The sequence below is a fragment of the Clytia hemisphaerica genome, unplaced genomic scaffold (assembly GCF_902728285.1).
Source record: "Clytia hemisphaerica strain Z4C2 unplaced genomic scaffold, Clytia hemisphaerica genome assembly, whole genome shotgun sequence".
NCBI lineage: Eukaryota > Metazoa > Cnidaria > Hydrozoa > Leptothecata > Clytiidae > Clytia > Clytia hemisphaerica.
The window spans coordinates 60627-80727 of record NW_027103858.1 but is presented as its reverse complement, the minus strand read 5'-3'; the positions used below and the strand labels follow the sequence as shown (position 1 = coordinate 80727).

At 34.6% G+C, this 20101-nt stretch overlaps 2 protein-coding genes across 2 annotated transcripts in view; both read left to right on the top strand.

Annotated features, from left to right (window-relative positions):
- The window catches only part of LOC136808286 (coiled-coil domain-containing protein 146-like), a 108752-nt gene extending 97196 nt beyond the window's left edge, over window positions 1-11556 (top strand). The window contains exon 6 of the mRNA XM_067064821.1: window positions 11545-11556. The gene's annotated coding sequence lies outside the window, so the exon portion shown is untranslated. The remainder of the gene's footprint in view (window positions 1-11544) is intronic.
- Window positions 2221-17093, top strand: LOC136808293 (serine/threonine-protein kinase Nek4-like). Its single transcript, XM_067064830.1, has 15 exons — window positions 2221-2367; window positions 2819-2884; window positions 3100-3306; window positions 3648-3725; window positions 4384-4611; window positions 5159-5316; window positions 5471-6200; window positions 6521-6630; window positions 7317-7359; window positions 8213-8342; window positions 8821-8933; window positions 13522-13726; window positions 14439-14499; window positions 14911-14992; window positions 16406-17093. The coding sequence occupies exons 1-15, from the start codon at window positions 2275-2277 to the stop codon at window positions 16490-16492; spliced, it is 2391 nt and encodes a 796-aa protein (XP_066920931.1). The 5' UTR covers window positions 2221-2274; the 3' UTR covers window positions 16493-17093.
- The last annotated feature ends 3008 nt before the right edge of the window (window positions 17094-20101 follow it).

Below are 20101 nucleotides of genomic sequence, written 5' to 3'. Positions count from 1 at the left end.
AATCGATTTGTGAGTAACCCCTAAGGCGGCAAAAAATTTTCCCCTCAAATTTTGAAAACCAAACTAATTTTATTTGAAAGTTTTTACCTTTGTGAGAAAAATGAGGGGTCATTTGTTAAAATTGGTTAAGTAGCTCCAAAGTTATTCCATTTTCAAACCACAAAAAAAAACACCTTTTCATGGAATCGTCTCCCTACCACGCGCAACCAAGAAAAGACCTTTGGACAGCACGGACAACATAGATTTTCTGTGACAATTAACTTTTGAAAAACATAAGGATTTCCGTAACATTCAAGATTTCTTAACGGTCTAGACTTAAAATCCTGCAACTAAAACAAAAGTGTTACTTCTTCTACTTGATTGCTTCCTGGTGCTCCTTCATGGACTATTATCAAATTATTCCACCTAAGACAGTTAGTCACACTAGGAAATCAAGCTTTCAGAAAAAACAACATCAGTCATCTACAGGATGAGAGTTACCTGAATCAAGTTCAAGTTCCCAAGACAATTAATTAAAACTGATTGTGAACGTGCAGCAACTAGATTAGAATATCAACCAACCAAATTTTGTCATTCAATTCCCAAGACAGCGCTTCGATTTTTAAGGCCTTGTTTATACGCTCTCTAATTATCTAATAATTGCTAAACAATTATACAAATTATAACATACACAATTGTTTAGGGGATTAACAATTATCTTTGGTTATCGATTCAAAGAAAAAATGTGATTAGGAGATAGATAGAAAAAGATTTTTCATAGACTAAGTTAAAAGTCACGCTTGTGACAAGCACTCCCCCCCCGCAAAAGCAAACGTACACAGATCGACTTGACCCCCCTCCCCCATTCGATTTTTGCTGACCCCCTCCCCCCCTCGGCGACGAACGTACTTTTTGAATGGCCCCTATGGCTAAAATTTTAGACAATTTCTCATAGCTTTCGAAAATGTTAATTTCATTAAAAAGCGCTGGGTTATTTTTCATGAATTCCTTTAGAAGTTTTTCGGTGCATTTTTTTGCTTGCGAGTCAAGTAAACGATATATATCGCTATCCCCTACTATAAGACCACAGAGTATACTAAGATATTTGATTCTTATTAGGTCATAGTATATTAAGAGGTTGTAGGTACTGTAGTATACTAAGAGATTATAGGTATAGTGTATTAAGAGATTGTAGGTAGTGTACTAAGAGATTGTAGGTAGTATACTAAGAGATTAATGTCTTAGTATGCTAAGAGAGTGATGATTTTCTTAGCAAGGATGACTTTTTCAGACTTAATAAAATTTAGAAGTCTTTTTAATTTAGAATCACCTCTAATTAATTGTACAGATCCTTTTCTCAAATAATTTTATTGCAGATTGAGATATTTGGGATTGAAATATTTCAATCAATGGGTAGACCAAGAGTGGAGAGTAGTTTGTTCTTGTAGATCCAACCAAACTTTACGCTGCAATCTCTACACAATGTGTCCTATACGGGCGTCTTTTAATGAGTACAGTAACTTCTAATTAAATTGGTCACTAACATTAAGAAACAAAGCAACAGTGAATTTTTCTAAGGAAACAGTAAATTTTTAGATTTATGGCTGATTTTACCCTTGAAAGAATAAAAATTTGTTGGGAGGTATTTTTCCATTGTTGAGGAGCCTCTGGAAACTTTGGTACATAAAGTGAATTGAACCTTACAAAGGTGTTAAAACGATGTTATTTCTTAGTATACTAAGATTTTGACAAGGTTCTTAGTATGGTACGGTTAAACGCAACGGGACAGAAGTATTCCACATGCAATGTTTGTATTTTCTTCTCATTCAGTCTCATTGGCTTCTGTAAGTTTATTCATCAGAAATAAATAAAAAAGCAATGAGATTGCCGCGTATGATAAAGGTTAACGACCGGCTCTAATTTTTGGCGCTAATGATTTCTCAGCGCCTTGGATGACGAGCAGTCATATAACATCTATTTTGATTCAATCGTCGATTCTAAGGGTCAAATTTTGTTTTTAGTTCTCAAACGAAAGCAGGAATTTGATGCGAGCGTTATTTTTTGTTTACAATATTGCCTACTGCCTTGAAAGACCAATTTTAGAGTTATTTTTTAAATCCTGAGAATATTCATGTTTTGCAGAATTTGATTTCGCAGATTTGTCAAAAAACCGTCAAAAATTAAACTCTGAAAATTTGTTCTGCAAAAATTTCTCCCCTTATTAAGGGAAACTGTTCACTTCAGTGAAAATAGAATATTTTGAAATTAAATAGATGTAAAAAATATTAATAAATCATGCCAATTGAAAATTATGTTATTGGGGATGTCATTGGAAAGGGGAGTTATGGAGAGGTGACTTTAGCATCGAATAAGAAAGACAAGAAAAAGGTAAATTAATTTCTCAAATCAACCAAAGCAAACACTTCAGGGAACGAATTAACGAGTTAAAAGTGCATCGCACTTAAATCGGCCTGCCAAAGGTGCAAACTTTTTAGTTTTCATGATGCGTTTTTTTTTATATATATATGATGCATTTCCCTATCTATAGACTAATTTATAAGCCTAATAACAGTTTTATTTGCTTGGAGGCTTGAATTTTTTAAATATTGAGTTTTGCTGAGTTTTTAAATTTCTGCTTCGTACATTTCCAAAAACGAATCGCAAAACGCGATACGTTATTTCGAACCCTGCACTTGAAGTCATCAGTATTGCTTTATCAACTCTGTCCAATCACCATGCCCCTAAGTAAAATATTTTTGTATTTTAGGAATTTGCTAAATTTATTTTTTAAAGATTTGATTTAGATCTTTTAAAATTCTATTATTTTTAAAACTTCTAGTATGTGATAAAGAAGATAGACCTTCACAATGCAAATGCAAAGGAAAGGACATTTGCACAACAAGAGGTGACCAACATTCTTACAACTTTTCTTTTTTAAGATTGCAATTTCTATTCATCAAAGCAAAATATTATCCCACATCTCATTGTAACAAGGAAATTGACTGAAGCTGTTTGAATAGGATGGATATGTTTTAACAAGAAGTCATGTTAATTATTTTTTCTAATTATTTGTACTCCTTCCTTTTTATAACATTATTTTTATATTGTTTAAATTTAAAGGTTGAAATCTTGTCCAAACTACGTCATCCAAATATAGTTTCTTACAAAGAATCATTTCAAACAAATGATGGACACCTAGCCATTATCATGGGATACTGTGAAGGTGGTGATTTGTATACAAAACTCAAGAAACAGGCCAAACAGGGTGAATTTCTCACTGAAACGCAAATAGTTGAATGGTTTGTTCAAATCGCCATGGCCCTTCAGGTGAGACAATAATTTGTTTTAATTTTCTTTTTTGATAGTCACTATTATTCATCCAGATTCATTACTTACCCTTGATCCTTGTCATTAAGTGCTGTTTATTCAGCAGAGAGGCATTGAGTACCATTTTGAAGTCTTTGGTATAACCTGGTCAGGTTGAACCCATAGTCTTGCTCATCATAGCCTAATGCTATCTTTACACTACTGTTCACATAATGGTTATGTTGGACGGTGAAAAAGAATGCGGCTACTATATTTTGATTTTCCCCATAATTTTTCACATAATGGTTAGGTACATTTACCAAAAAAATTAATGTTTATTAATTCTTGCTCTTTATTTTTAGTACATGCATGACAGAAATATCTTACACAGAGATTTGAAGACACAGAATATATTTCTCACAAAGAGCAAAATCATCAAGGTATTTTACCATTGCATCTAAGGCGTGCGAGACCATTTTAATTTATTCTACAGGAAGGCCTTCAGTAAAATATTGAACAGTTTGTCGGTAAAATAAAAATGAATTTCTTAAAATATAGGGTCTGAAGGTCAAGATCTAAAAGGTTCTGGGATAAATTTACTATTTTTCAACTTGTTCAGTTAAAAATACCTGCTAAAAAAGTCCATTCTCCAGCTTTGCAATACAATTTTATTATTTTTTCGAATTTGGGAAAAACAGGGTCGGTTGCGCCCGTAGAACAATAAATTAATTTGGTCTCACCTGATTTCAAAAAAATATAGACATTTTAGAGTCACAACTAATCACAGTTGTAAAATTTTTACTGATTCCGGCAGATTTCAACCTCAGCTAGGCTTAAAAAATAGCATTTTTTTGTCTGAAATTTAGAAAGTTTAGAATCGCTTGGCAAAATTTTTTTTAAGTAAAACATAATAAAAGAAGTCATTTTAATTCCTTTTTTCTAATTATTTGCACTCCTTCATTTGAAAAAAACAACATGATGTCAGAAAAGAAAAATGGATGGTACATTATTTTATTATGACACGTGGTTTGCGCAATTTTTACTTTTTACTACCGTTATTTCCCTTTGATCCATATTTCTCTTATTCTTTTATTCTAGCTTGGTGATTTGGGAATAGCCCGTGTTCTTGACAGTAATGCTGATATGGCAACAACAATGATAGGGACACCTTACTACATGTCACCAGAACTGTTCTCAAACAAACCATACAATCACAAGTCTGATGTTTGGGCACTGGGTTGTTGTGTTTATGAAATGGCAACACTGAAACATGCTTTCAATGCTAAAGACATGAACTCTCTTGTTTATAAAATTTTGAAAGGAAAGGTAGGTAATGAGTGCCCCAAGTAAAGGAAAATGTTTTTTGCATTTTTGATTTTTATGGGATTTTAGATCTGGATGAAAACCTGTGAAAACCTTTTCTGAAGCAGTCTAAAGGTACTGTTAAAGATGTAAAATTTCTGTCGATGGTATATTTTTATTTCTAGAAAAATCATTAATTTCACATAAATCTATTCTGTGCATTTCTCCAGGGAAATTCTGATTTTTTCGACTTTTTATGCGATTCAAATTTTCATCTGAATGAGAATTTTGTTCTGTTATTGCTGGGTGTTTTCGGTAACTTTACTGCATCATATCATCAAGACAATATTGTCATCGATTCAAAGTTTGATAGTTTGTACTTCTGAAGGTGAAAAATATTTTGTCTTGCGAGGAGAGACAAGGTGAACAATTTTAGGATGTTTTCAAAGAAAATAGATTAAATGCTGTATTGTTGCAAGGAAGAATTTTTTTTCGATTTTCCTTTATAGCTTATTTTGCAGAAGAAGAACCTTGTATATTTACCAGTAGTGATTCTTCTTTACATTTCTAGACGCCGACGATGCCAAAACACTATTCAGAAGAACTGTTAGAGATTATCCGTTCAATGCTGAAGTATGAACCCTCAAGTCGTCCAAGTGCTTCAAGAATTCTCCGTCATGCTTTCATTAAAAAACACATAGCCTTATTCCTTGAGGGAACCAAAAACAGGTAAATTTTTTCTTTCAATGTAAAATCTAAACGGGAGAGTATTTAAACTTCATCTTGTGAGTACTTGATATGTCTATTGTTCATACTAGAATTTGCTTTCTCAATTTGTTGCACAGACCTAATCATCATTTATTGCTTTTGTCTTTCTTTTTAGACACAAGAAAAAGAGTCGGGATGAAAAGCCAAAGACTTCGGTAACACCAACAAAACAAAGGACTTCTACAGATACCAAGCAACAAAGCCCTTCTTCCAAATCCAAAAAGTCGGCCGATAGAGTTGAACAGCCCTCTGAGGAAGGACTAGCTACAGCTTCTAAAGTTGATATCATTTTAATCGACGATCCAAAGAATAACGAAAATGTTGAAAAAGTTCAGAACAGTAGTCATGGTAACCATAACAAAGACTCACCATACAATAAGCGAGAGCCGAATAATAACAATAATGAAAAAGACAGTATAAAAGATGACATCCCTAGTAGAGAAAACCGTCATCGTCATAAAAGGGTGGGAGAAAGCGTTCGGAAAATTGATACTCCTGAAAAAGACATTCATACAGACGTGGTAGTACCAAATAAAGAAAAACATCGTATTAAAAAAACAGAAAGTAGCCCGCGCAAAAACGAAACATCTGAATTGGACCATCATAATAGAGACGTTAAAAACCCGTCGCACGTACGAAAAATATTACACGAGCGTATACAAGCTAAAGCGAGACTGAAAGAAAAGCGTGATCTAGAAGCAAAACAACGGAAATCTTTAGAGCATCAGTCTGAACGTGTATCGTCAGCTTCGTCGCAGGAAGATCGAAGCGAGCGGAATGGAAGCGGGGATGGTGTACGCAAAACATCGAAAGATCGGAAACGCTCACAAGAAAAGAAACAAGATGTAAGGTTTGAACCTCCATACTCAACCGACAGAAAATGTTTTTTAAGTTCATTTAATTTCCAGCTTGATAGCTTCATTGGCCTTTTCTGCAACTTAATTATTTCTTGTTTTGATATACTGGGTTCAGAGTTTCTAAAATAACAAGGTTTTTCTATATAACTCTGAGACGAGCTTACAAGGCATTTGATATTGAAGCCACCGAGGGGTCCATTCGAGCTTCCCCCATTAAAATTTAGATCTTTATGATATTTCCTAAGCTGCTTATCCTTTTAAATCAGAGTATCATTTTCTATCCTCACAATGGCGTTTTAATGTTTTAGAATTCGAGGAGACCTTTACCTGTCCTCCGAACAGAAGCTGGCATTCAAGAAGAAACAAGATCAGGTCTCCCTCGTCCAAGGTTCAAGAACGATGATACCAGGGAATCAAGGTATGGCCAATTCCCGGGGGGGGGGGGTACTAGGGCAAAATGGGTTACGGGGATGCTCCGCTGGTCAGGGTACCTTTTTTAACCTCCACGAGTCCCAGGTAGGGTCGCAAAAACACCAAAATATAAAAATCAGTCCCTCATAGGGTGCCCTGGGGTGCCTATTTTTGGATAATTTGGGGAAAAAGTAGAAAATTTGAGAAAATTTTGGAATATCAGTCCCATTCAGGGTCACTTCTTTTCGCAAATTTCGAGTCCCACGTAGGGTCCATTTTTCGAACCTCAGCGGAGCACCCCCGTCGGTCGACAAGGGTAGTACCCCCCCCCGGGGGCCAATTACTTTACACGTACAAGCTTTAGAGGTACAAGCTTTAGACGTACAAGCTTTCGCGAGCAGAAACTTTCGTGATTTTCGCGAATTTGGCCTTTTCGCGAAAGTTTCTGCCCAAAAAAGTTTGTACGCCTTAAGTATGGCAAATTTTTTGTTCGTTTATTGTCATCAGAAATATAACCACAACTTTTTTGGAAAGCAAATTCCCAATCTTTTTGGCCAAAGTAAAGTGGTGTCAGAACTATACCTTAAGTGGATTAAAATTCCACGTGGATTAATTTTCGCGATTTCCGCAATTTTTTGTCAGCATTTCATCCTCCTCCTCATTGGTTTTATTCGACTGTATTTCATTCTATAGGGTCCAAGAAAAAGATCAGAAACTCAACGAAGAAAATCCTAAGGTACGAGGATCAAATTTAAAAAATCTGAATTTGAAATTGAATTTTTCGTAAAACAAGATTGAGATAATCTGTCATTTATAAGAACCAGTAGATTTGTGACGAAGCTTGCTGTTTTAAAAGTTCGTAAAACAAGATAATAAACTGACATTTATAATAGATTTGTGACGAAGCTCGCTGTTTTATTTTTTTTGGTACTTAGAGCCTAAAATTGTTCTTAACCTTTTCTTATTTCTAAGGGAAAACTGAAGTGCTTTAGGCTGGACTTAAAAAATTGTTGGTTTGCCGTCACCCGACCGACCCTACCTCGAAATCTGCCGACCGAAAAAAATTTATTGCCATTTTAAAGAAGATTTTTTTTCCTACAAAAACTTCAAACAATAAAAAATCAAAACTCGTATCTTGTTTGTCTCAACTATAAGAATCGTAAATTTCCTGCTAGCACTTCTGTTTTTTATTCAAAATTACCTAAATTTAAACAAACTGTTAACCCTTCTATGGACGAAAATTTCATAAATCGCCAAAATAAAAAAAAATTCCGACCGACCGACCCACCTCCAAAATCTAGGGTCGGGTGACGGCAAACCAACAATTTATAAGCCCAGCCTTATGTTTAATACGTTATTTTTACATATTCAACCTATAATTTATCAAAATAAGCTATTCCAGGCTTAAGCATTGTTCTTAAATTGTTCTAATTTTTTGGTAAGTTTGAGCCTCTGTTCTTATAAAATTATTCTAATAAAAAAAAAGTGTAATTACTGAATGAACCTCTGACGTTTTGCAAACCAGTCTAGCTTATTACAGACTTTGAAAACTAACAAAGTTAAGAATTTATCATCCTTTTTACCTTCAGATGTCTGCAGGGGTGCCCAATATGGCAGCACGTCGCAAACGTCGCCAACGGTTACAAGAATCACAACCTCAATTCAGTCCACCCACAACCAGTAGCGTGGTGACCAGAAAGATTGAATCACGCCCAGCATGTATGTGTGTATCTGATTGTTTAAAACGTGCAAAACTAGATACTACCTTAAGGGTGGAAATTTTCGCGCAATTTAATTTCGTAGTTTATTGGCAAATCTGTGAAATTAAATTCCACGAAACATGAATATTCTCAGTCTTTTTAGGGCAAAATAGGTCATATTGTAAACAAAAATCTCTCAACCGCGAAATCAAATACCGCGAAACTTCCGAATTTTGGACTGTAAACCGCGAAATTAAATTCCGTAAAAATTTCTTCTCGCGAAAATTTCTTCCCTTATTAAGGTATATATGAAAACCTGAAACTGAAAATATTAGAATGTCAAAGTTGAAGGTAAAATCGATATAAATCACTCGAACAAGCCGTATCGAAGAAGAAATATAATTTTTAACTGCATTGAAATCGAATAAGATTTTTTAGTTTGTGCACTTCTCAATTTTTATTTACATCCTTTTAATTGGAAGTTTCGTTTCATTCAGTAAGCTGTCCATCTTTTCCGAGGAAATCACGGGAAGAGATCATTCGAAGTCATTTACAGAGGAACTCCATACAACACGAAGAGTTTGACGTCGTAGATGGTCATCAACCTCAGGTATTCATTAACTCATAATGATCAAAAAAGCACCTCACTTACCGGGTGACTAAGAAACTATGGACTTTTAATGATTTGCCACCCACATTCAACCATTTTTCTAAGAAGTGGTTGAAAGAATATGTACAGGATGATTTAGTAACACCTTGATAGCTCAAAGTCCGCAAATATTTCCTGTTCGGACCTGTACATAGTTTTTCTCTAGTCCGACCTGACATTCTCCTAACCTTAGTACTCCTCGGTCGTTTAAAATGATTATTTCATCTATGAATAATCAAACACTGTTCGAAATTTTCGACTCTGAGTCGTCTTTTTTTATTGCTTTATTTTGTGGGTAAAATTTATGTCAGTTAGGAACAGGCAGCTTGCAAACATAAAAAAAACGTCAAATTTTTAAACAAAAACGAGTCAACCAAGAAATTTATAGGTCAAACAGAAATATCAAATTGTTGCATTAACAAAAAAGATCATCTTTATTTCGAATGATTAGCAATTATATTTACAAATTTCTATATAATAATAAAAAAGAATTTAGAAAAGGTTTCCGTTCATTTCAAAAATTCATAAGCGTAGTAACTTTAATAAGACAGTAAAACCTTAAGCTTATTTCTAGAGAGAAAAATGAAAACGCCTACCCAAACCCCATCACTGTAAGTTCAGAAAACAAAATGGAACTTCTAATCACAGTAGGGATGAAAATTTAGATCGAAATCCCGGCGGGGATAGAAATTCCATTGCTCTCAGGTCAAAAAAATCCAGCGGGGATGGTTTTTAATTTTAAACGGAGACTGAAACAAGGTCAATTTTTCAGTGGAGCTGAAATTGTGGAGTATTTTCCCCAGGATGAAATTGTGGCCAAATTTTCTAGTGGGGTCAGGGTCCAAGCGGGTCTTCGACACAACGTTGTTTTTAAAAGGTTCATCCAATGCAGTTGTCCTGGATGTTAAATTGACTTCGAAACCACTTGCCGCGTGCAGTTGAAAAGGTTTCCTTTCTGTTCATTGATGTCACGAGCGTTAGATGGTTTTTATATTTTGTGATGGTAAAGGTCTAGTTAAAGTCTGTTTTCAAAAATGTTTCTCATTTGTTTATTGAGTTTGGTTTTGATTTCATTTGTCCCCAAAATTTGAATAACTGTTGCATGGGTTGATTCTTGTTATCATTGATCAATGGTTCTGGTTTGGTTTGTTCTTTACGTAGCATATACGCTTGGCGACTGTAAAGAGACACCTTGCGTTTCCAAAGCTGAGGTCTCTCCAGTTTCTCTTCGGGAGACCAGGCGTTAAGGCTGACCAAGCCATTATCTTGTTGGCTGTGATGATTGTTCCATGTGTTCTTGTTTTGTTGTTGTTGTTGTTTATGTGTTCTCATATTCTCAACACACAAATTGTACGAATAACGATTGGAATCTTGTTTCGGTGCTTGCTTAACGTTGATTTGTTGTCGTATGTATTGTCGGTAACGTCGCTTATCCTTGTTACGTAACATAGCGCCTCCGGACGGTTCGATGTTCCGTTTTTCATCTAATTTGGCGATGTTTGAAAATATAGTACTTTCGGTTATTCGAGAATTTAACTTTTCATAAGCGTCACAGTCCATCTTTACCTATCTCTTGTAGCTCTAGCCAGCCGTTTATAGTTGAAGAAGATGCTTGTGTGTTTTTCCGATACCTTGAAATACTGTTCCAGTATGATAATTTTTCAAGGTTTTTTTTTCACCTCCTTTTTTCTGTTACGCTGCTTGAATAATCATTCTTTATTATTTCTAGTGTGATATTTATATATATTTTTGTCTTTATTTCCCCTTTCTTCGTCGTCCCCCTTTTTCCCTTTTCTTCTCTTGTTGTTATTACAAACTTATCATAATGTATTTTTTGTCCTCTTTTCCTTTCCTTCTTTTATAAGAATATCACAATTTTTTTGCAACCTTGATTTTTTTCTGCACCATAGCGAAATACCCTGGTACATCTGTTAGATTTGATTCTAAAATTGTTTAGATTTCCAGTGAGTATGATTTAATAGTGGTAGGTCCCAAAGGGTAGGGCTTCCTTAACAGTACAGGGTTGTATAGTTTTTTCTTGATAGCGAACAATTGTGTCTAAAGCATAAATGTCATTACATAGCAAAATCCTGTTTTTATAAGCACAATTATTTGAGTATACTTTTCACCAGCTTATGTTTTTATAATCCTCTCTAAACTTCTCTTGTATAGTTAATCTTATTTTCATTTTCCCCTACACTATTTTTCATCTACCTTTTCTGGATTGCGTCGGTTGACAAAATTGATATTTTTAGTGTTGTGTAGGCTTAAAACGGCATGTGTTTTTTTTTTGTTCTTGAGGGTTTTTTTTATAAGCATAAAGTTCAGCAACTACTGTTTGTTCTATTTAGTAATTTCTGACAACCAAAACACTTAGTCACTGAAATAATTACACAAGAAGTCTGCTGAAACAGCTTTGATTGATTCCGTGTGATTTTACACGAATTCAATGGAATGAAAAAACAAAACTAATGTTCATCAGTGAAAAATTCAAACATTTCCGGATATTTCGGATATATCTTATATATTATTACTTTGTTATTCTTTTATCTTGTATATTACTTAGCCTGAGATTTATATTTTAGCCGTGATTCCGATTTTTTCCTTTTTTACTGCCAAAATATAACACTAGAAAAACACTAGTTAAAAAATTCCCAGCAAAACTTACTGTTTATGTACTAAAGCTCAATGGGGTAACCTCAATGTGGTATCATTTTCAAACGAATGCAAAGAATTTTTTTTAAAGCTTTGGTTTTAGGCCTGTGCTGCTGTATTAAATACTGTATTATATATATTGCATGTAGATTAGTGTAATGATCTGTTAGTAGGGGGAAATTTGTAAAATCGCTCGATTTTTTTAGTCAAAGTACTTGTTATACATTTTTGGAAAGCTAAGGGGTAGGGGAATCAAAATAACTTGGGTGCCAATTTTTCTTCGGACACTTTGGTGTGATTTTCGGACAAATGCGACGGTCTCAGGCAAAAATCATAGGGTGAAAAATTAATGAAAATTTTAGCTTGAGAAAACGGAGACCTGTTGTATATTTTTGGAAAGCGCTCAAAAAATTAAGATTAGTGATATATTATAAGTATAGGTGATTTCGTTACCTAGCTCGAGATATTGAGCTTCCGAAAGCGCAAAAACTGGACAAAACAGCTGTTTCTGGCTGAAAAACACTGAAAAACACTGTTTTTAAGGATTAATATCTCGAGTTAGGTAAAGAAATCACCTATACTCGCAATATATCACTAATCTTAATTTTTTGAGAGCTTTCCAAAAATATACAACAGGTCTCCGTTTTCTCAAGCTAAAATTTTCATTAATTTTTCACCCTATGATTTTTGCCTGAGACCGTCGTATTTGTCCGAAAATCACACCAAAGTGTCCGAAAAAAAATTGGCACCCAAGTTATTTTGATTCCCTTGCCCCTTAGCTTTCCAAAAATGTATAACAAGTGCTTTGACTAAAAAAGTCGAGCGACCTCAAAAAAACGAACAAATTTCCCCCTACTATGTGGTCAAGTTGGATACGTCACAGGACATCAGAATTTGCGTTTAAATATTTCGTTAGATTATTCTTATAACAAATATTAGGGTCCTCGGTAAATTAAAGAATAGAAAAAAACTCCATTCCATCCCCTATTTCCCCAAAAATATCTAATTCTATTTTAGGCCTTAGTAATAAATATGTTTTCATTTTATGAGAATACTGACGTCTTTCGGAAGATGCTATTTTAATCACCAATTATAATCCTCGATCTATTTTGATACTGATGTGATGAAAAAGAAAACGTCTTCACCTACCCAGTTTCTATCACAATTACCGGTCGGAAAAATTAGTCCATATCACATACAACAAAACTCAAAACTCGAAAAGTTTTCTCGTCCATTTAGTTAAGAATACCTTGTAAACATTGAGTTTAAAGCCCGAAGGGTAGAATCTCTAACCTTTCCTAGGCAAGAAAGAAGTGAAGCCACTTATTTCCCATCCAGAACGCGCCTAGAACACGCCGTAATCATGACGACGGATTATATCTAGCGGTTCCTTTGTTTTTGAAGACTGCAATTTTTGAAATCTTGAGATAGATTTTAGTTTCAATCTGGCGTTTGTGTAAAGGACTTCATACACTACACAATATATTGTCGGGCAATATATATATTGAAAATATATTGCTGAATGCCGGCAATAAATTGAAAACGCTTTTGTATTAAAGATAATTGGGAATAACTCAAAAGCCTTAGATGTTTGGTTACTACACGTTTTTTAGATAAGAATATCCAAAAATTTTGAAGCCTTAGGATGTTCTTTATTTTTTGAGTTTTAAGCCTAAAAATGTTCTTAACATGTTCATCTTATTTTTACCACTTTCCGAGTATTTTTGTCCATTTTCCAAAGAAAGCAGGTGTTTTAGAGCCTAGAAATATTCATTACTTGTTCTTAAAATTTTGGCCATAGAAACCTTATGTTCTTATATAGTTTGTTCTTATAAAAAAACGTGTAGCCCAGACGATTGAAATAATAAGATCCATATTTATTTCTCTTTTCCAGTCACCACCCAGCGATGAAAAGGAAGTTGATGAAGACGAATCGAGTGGTTCTGATGAAGTTATCGTTTCGTCGCATGGTAAAGGGAGCGACGTCATGAATTTGATTGACACTTTACAAGCCACATTGAAAATGGACGCGGGTGGTGTGGGTGGCGGTGGATTAGATAACCGGAAGTCACCTGAAGAATCCGTTGAGATGCAGGATGGTATGTTTCCTTAGGATTTGTCCCTGAGATTAAGTTCAAAGTTGATATCTTTATTCGCGTCGTTGAAAACACAACTCAAAAATGTCATCGGCGCTTTTTAAAAAGAGTCAGCGATAGAGAATCATAACATAACGATCTGTCTATCATTTCGATTCCATTAAAGTACCATTACCATAACTAATAGTTATTACTGTTATATATTTGGAATCGTGTAGAAGATTTCTTTTGAAAGATTCTTATTTCCATTACACTTGGAGGTTTCTGGGGAATTCGTCAATAGTAAACATGCATACTGATACAGTCTGCTAGGCATTAATATGGTAATATTTTCTCTTCATCTTTGATTCTTTCCACAGTGATTAGATTGACACGTGCACGATAAAATTTTTACACTTGGTCGTCAGAGGCTGATATTTTCCTTGAAAAATCGGCCTCTAATACTTAGGGTAGATTTGCGCCGCATTTAGGATGGCGGATTAAATCTAGCGCTTTCTTTTTTTTCAGGCGGCATATTTTTCTTTATCTGGCGTAATGTTTTTCTTTCAATCTAGCGTTTGTGTGATAAACACGCGAGTCATGCGTTTAGGATGGGAAATAAGTGGCTTCATTTCGTGTCTAGCCCTTTGGTCAGGGAGTCCCTCTTGTTAAAGTTACATAATAATAGGTGATAATAACCAGTACAAATAAATGTTTTTTTACCAATATTTTTTAGAGGACGAATTATCGCCGACAGTTTCAGGTCGATTGAAAGATCGGATTACACGACTACGAAGGTAAAGTGCAGTTTCTTCACACCTCTGATGCTTTCTTAATCGATTCTTTTCTGATTGTCTCGTCTTTGAGCTGACGGGGGGGGGGGTGCCGCCCGACTTTCGAGCCTCGGACCCTTACTGGGACTAAAAAAGAGAAAACAAAGGAACATTTTGTGAATTTCACGACCCTTACCGAGACAAATTTGACCAAATTTCTATCTTTCTGGGGGTAAAAAGTTGAAATTTTCCTATTCCTCCTACCCTTAGAGGGACTGAAATTTGATTTTCTGATTTTTCCGACCCTTAGCGGGACTTTGGAAATCCAAAAGAGGTACCCTTAAGGGCGGCACATACCGTACCCTCCATTTGCCTAAGTACCTCCCCCAGGACGTGTGCCATTTCTTTACATTTCTCTTTTAATTATTTTCACAGGGAATGCATAGAAGGTATCGGAATAGAAGTATTAAAGAAAGCGTATCAAATTATCGACTCACATCAAGAAGAAAAAGCTGAGGTATATCTATGGAGGGTTATTATTCATTTGTCAATATATGCGGGATGAGCTTTGATGAGTCAATCCTAAAGTCGGTCTCAAAATAGTAGACGGGTAGTTGGTCTTTTGTGTTTCCGCGTTGGGTTATTTTGAAACAGAATTTTATTACTAGTACTCCCGAGCAAAACGCGTATGTTTACTCAGGGACTTTCCTAAATAAGAATCGAGAAACCACTCCCCCATCCAAGTTTGTAAGCTTCTTATAAAACTTCTGAGGCGAGGCCAATCTAATTTGTTGTTTTACGGGCCAAGCTACCCAAAAAAGAGGGTCGGTCGTCGGTCGGTCGGCGAAAAAATAAAAATAAAAGTAGAATTTCATCTATAAAATCTCCTAAAAAGGTAGCAAAAACTACTACATCTACTCAGAGGAATGTAAAGAGATGGAAAAACAGCTTCTTGAAAACAATGGAAAAACGACTCGTCATATACCAGGTCTCTTGCCCTTAAGGGAGTTTACAGTATGTCGAGTAAATAGGTTTCTTTTGTTGTCGCTATAAAAAATCTGCATAATTAGCGTGTTGTGACAAAATTCTTTTGTTTTAAGCCTGATTATGCGCAAACTTTTAGGGCTTATCAATCAGAAAAGCTGGTTTTCCATCTCTTTACATTTATTAGGGGGAAAATTTGTTCGTTTTTTTGAGGTCGCTCGATTTTTTTAGTCAAAGCACTTGCTATACATTTTTGGAAAGCTAAGGGGTAGGGGAATCAAAATAACTTGGGTGCCAATTTTTTTTCGGACACTTTGGTGTGATTTTCGGACAAATACGACGGTCTCGGGGAAAAATCATAGGGTGGAAAATTAATGAAAATTTTAGCTTGAGAAAACGGAGACCTGTTGTATATTTTTGGAAAGCTCTCAAAAAATTAAGATTATAGTGATATATTGCGAGTATAGGTGATTTCTTTACCTAACTTATCGTGTCATTAATTCGAGACATGATTAAGTGATGGGTTTTTAACAATTTCAATTTAATTGAATCGACGTTTTGGGGGCCACTAACCTCCGTTTTGACAACCATTTGTGTGAAGACAAAGAGAAAAGTAAATTTTGACTAGTTTAAGTCGTAAAGCATTGTTTTCATATCTATTGATAATTTGATGTCGGTGCTATGCTTTTTAATAAAGATATTTCGAAAAAAATAAACCTCCGTTTTGGAGAGCATTAGAAAAATGGGACTCAACTTTGACTGAAAAAAAATCATACCTTTGGGGAAAAAACTAGACATGTAGAAGCTTAATTCACAAGAAAATTTTTTTAACTTTTCCTATTTTCTGAATTCTCTAGAAAGATTTCAATTTGGATAGACGTTTTGGGGTAATTAAATTGGTCTCGCCTGATACGAGTATAACAGTAATTTCTTCTTCTTCTTTCAGCCATTGATGAGAGATTTGCTAGGAGAGAAATTCGATGATTTTAGTGGACGAATATGGCAACTCAAGTTCTGTGAAGAATTTAAATAAAATTTACTTTAGGGTCCTTAAGCCTGTTGGCAGACGGCGCGGTATGCGGTCGAATTCGTTCAAGACTACAAAATTTTAGATTGAACTTCTTAAATACTATTCGGTGTCTAATTATGACGTTTTTGATGAAAAAAGGAACCTGTTCAAATGATTGGATTTGAAAGACTTGTTTCGTTGGTGGATGGTTTAAAAAAAGGGAAAGATCCTTATCAATTCTGATGAAAGGGTAAATCCCCATCCGCCAGCCGGCCTACCGACTGTATATACTTCAGTATAAATATATTGGATGACTTCAGATAAATGTTGATGATTGAAATGTTACGAAATATCTATGTCTATTTATCCATAACCAATTTTCATTTTTAATTCGGCTACAAAAGTGTATTGTGAGGTTTCCCTATTTAAGGAATTTTATCCGATCTTTATCATAGGTAATTTTAAAGGGTTCTTGATTTCACAAGTTTAGAATATATTATTGAATATTTATTTTTTCAGCAGATTTTTATTTTCTTATAAATATTTGATATAGCTTTTAATTTTATAATTATATCGTAGTGTACATATGAATGTGTGACAGAGAAAATATTTCCTTTATTACTTCAAAATCATTAGAAAATTTGATTTATCTTTCTCATCTCAGTGGGAAACTCAAAAATTTTAGGATCGTTTGGGGGACAAGCTGGAGTTTTTGCAAGCTCTTATTTGATTTGGTTGGTCGTTAAGATGTAATAAAAGAATCTTATTACTTTTTCTAAAGAACGCGTCATCTCTATCACTTTAAATTAGTGAAATATCTTGTAAAAACTCCAGCTCATCCCATCGTTTGGGGGAAAGACTAGTCTACTTATGGCTGAACTTTACTTATTGATTTTTTGTTTCATTTCCATAAGTTAGTCTATCAAATTGACTTACAGTATGTGGCCCCCAAAACGTCGATCAATTTTTTATTGCATGAAAAACTTTAACATCTCTACTTTATTTCCAAGAAGTTCTTTTTCAAAATTTTCAATTTCAACAATATTTTTCAATCGCTTAAAGATAGGTAGCTTTTTTCTAATGCCCCCCAAAACAGAGGTTTTCAATTTTAGCGATTTCTCGAGATATCTTTAAGATATGAATACTTACCATGAAATGTTGACCATAGTTTGGAAATGTGATTTAGAGGGTTTTGGACATTAATTTGTTTGATAAAATTTTTACAGTATACCCCTGGTTGTCAAAACGCAGGTTTGGGGTCCCCAAAACGTAGGTGTAGTTAAAATCGAATTATTAACCTTTAGAAGCCGCTTGGTTCTATCGGTTCAGTACCCCACGCCGCCCTCTTTTTTGCAAAATCAACTAGGGTTTACGAAAGCGAATAACTTTTGATTGACAAAAGCTTATGGAGCAAGTGACCCCATTTTGGAAAGCCCAGGGATTGTACTTTCATATTATTGCAGTTTAAAAGAATTTAAAAAATCATTGAATAATTTAGAAGTTGATATCTAGGTACCAAAAATAGTGAAAAAAAATTAACGTCACTTTTTTCGGTGGATTTAAAAAAAATATTGAAAAAAGTGGGGGAAGTCTCCCAAGTACTAAAATGGACTTGATTTTCTCATACCTTAGGTCTTTAGTGATGAGCATGAGTAATTATAAGGCACAAAATACTTTATTTATCTCAGAATTTATGTTTCGGCATATCATAGTTTCCCCTAGAATTAGCTTTGTGCGGCCGACAACATTCACGTCATTGCAAAATGGCACTGTAGAGTCCTCAAATTCCCTCTTGAACTCTTTAAAATGTTTTTGCAGCATCTACTCACCTATTCTAAAGCAACATATAGTGAAAGAAGCTCAAAATCTACCATAAAAACATTCAAAAACAGCTATCTTTTAGGGAAAGTACAAGACCCCCTTATGTGAGGAAAGATACTGAATAATACCTAATTCCGTCTATTATTGTTATCCAAATCCTTCTGAACTTCATCTGTTTGAATATCCAATAATAAAACACCATAATAAAAAGAAAATAAACACTTAAGTTCACTTCTACCTTCCTCTGCAACCAAATTATTCAATATGTTTATGTGGTTTTGAGTAATGGAATATTAGCTTTGTTTACATTTTGAAAAGTCTCACCAAACGCGATATTTTTTCGGCAAAGTATATATTTTCTGAAAGTCTCCCTTCTCTTTGATACAGGGGATACTCAATTTTTACGGCTTACGGCTCGCCAGTGCCAGTGAAACAGGGTTACATTGTATATTGTTCAAAAACGTATATATACGTGTTCTGGCTATACGCGAACACACCCCTGTGTCACAGACCCGGTGGACCCCCCACCCCGGTGGAATAATGGGCTAAAAAATCGTCCCCGGTGGAAAAATATCCTACAATTTCAACCCCACTGTGAAATTACTCTATGATTTTATCCCCATTGAAAACTGAATGTAAAAAATTCCACTCCAAAACCATCCCCACTGGAATTTTCGAGCTGGAAACAATAGATTTTCTATCCCCATTAGCATTTTGATAGACATTTTCATCCACACTGAAGGAAAAAGTTCTACCGGGGCTGTGAGACAGGGGTGTGCGAACCGTATATATACGTGTTCTGGCTTCTAAAGGTTAAGCCCAGTGGTAATAGGGGGAGAAACTATGAACATATTTGTGTTTTCTCTTAAATTTACGACCCGATGGATGTAAAATTTAAGATTTTTATAAAATATTTCAAGATTTTCGATGATGCAAAGTTCAAACTGAAAATTTAGAAATTTTCAAAATGACAATTTTGATTTAACAAGGTCTTAATCAAGTTTCTGAAAACCAATCTCTTTTGAAAATAATTTCATTCACGTATGGAATATGCTGTGAAAATTTTAGAAAAAAGCTTAACTGAAACTGAAAATATTAAGCTTTAGAGGTATTTTTCTCCTATACCGGGTGGTCCAGAAATAGTAGATAGATGATATAAATTTCATTTGTTAATTGACATTTCATGTCGGATCAAAATTCGTCTTTTTGACGTCAATTTTTCCTCATTTTCTTGCAATTGAAAATGTATACTATTACCAAAAATACCTGCCGTTTCCCTGATTTTGTTTTTCCGAACCCGACTTTTTGTTTGAGAGTCCCAAGATGTCAAAATTATAACTATACAAATTTTCCTGGCTCTAGCGGTCAAACTTTTGGCACAATTTTAAAAAGAATTTTGGACATGTTTTTTTTAGACCCCCCGGTATTTTGCAAAAAATTGACCAAAGTTTTTGCTGATTCAGCGAAAATTTTTATATATAATGTTAAATTTTTGTTGTAAGCTATTAACTCAAGCTGATACTGATAGGAACGGAATTCCAAGATTTTTTGCTGCTTCTCATATTTAGAATTTTCGTTTTTATCAATGCTGGTTCTAGGACCCCAAAATACTGGTTGACCTTTAAGATGCTATATCTTTTACCCATCCTGTAAAGTCACAGATGTATCTGCATTTTCTGAAAGGCGTTAGGTGTAAAAAGTTTCCTATACCCCATTTTCATAACTTATTTTCACTATCCAAGGAGCTAGAGTGAGTTATATGCAATTTTTATCTAATTTTGGTGCTGAAATATTTCCTTCAGACGCAAATAT

Bases quoted from the DNA above. Each gene is read 5' to 3' on its own strand.
- LOC136808293 (XM_067064830.1), top strand. From the start codon at position 2,275: ATGCCAATTGAAAATTATGTTATTGGGGATGTCATTGGAAAGGGGAGT. The intron at 2,885-3,099 runs GTGACCAACATT...TTAAATTTAAAG, and splicing joins GGACATTTGCACAACAAGAG to GTTGAAATCTTGTCCAAACT. The intron at 5,317-5,470 runs GTAAATTTTTTC...CTTTCTTTTTAG, and splicing joins CTTGAGGGAACCAAAAACAG to ACACAAGAAAAAGAGTCGGG.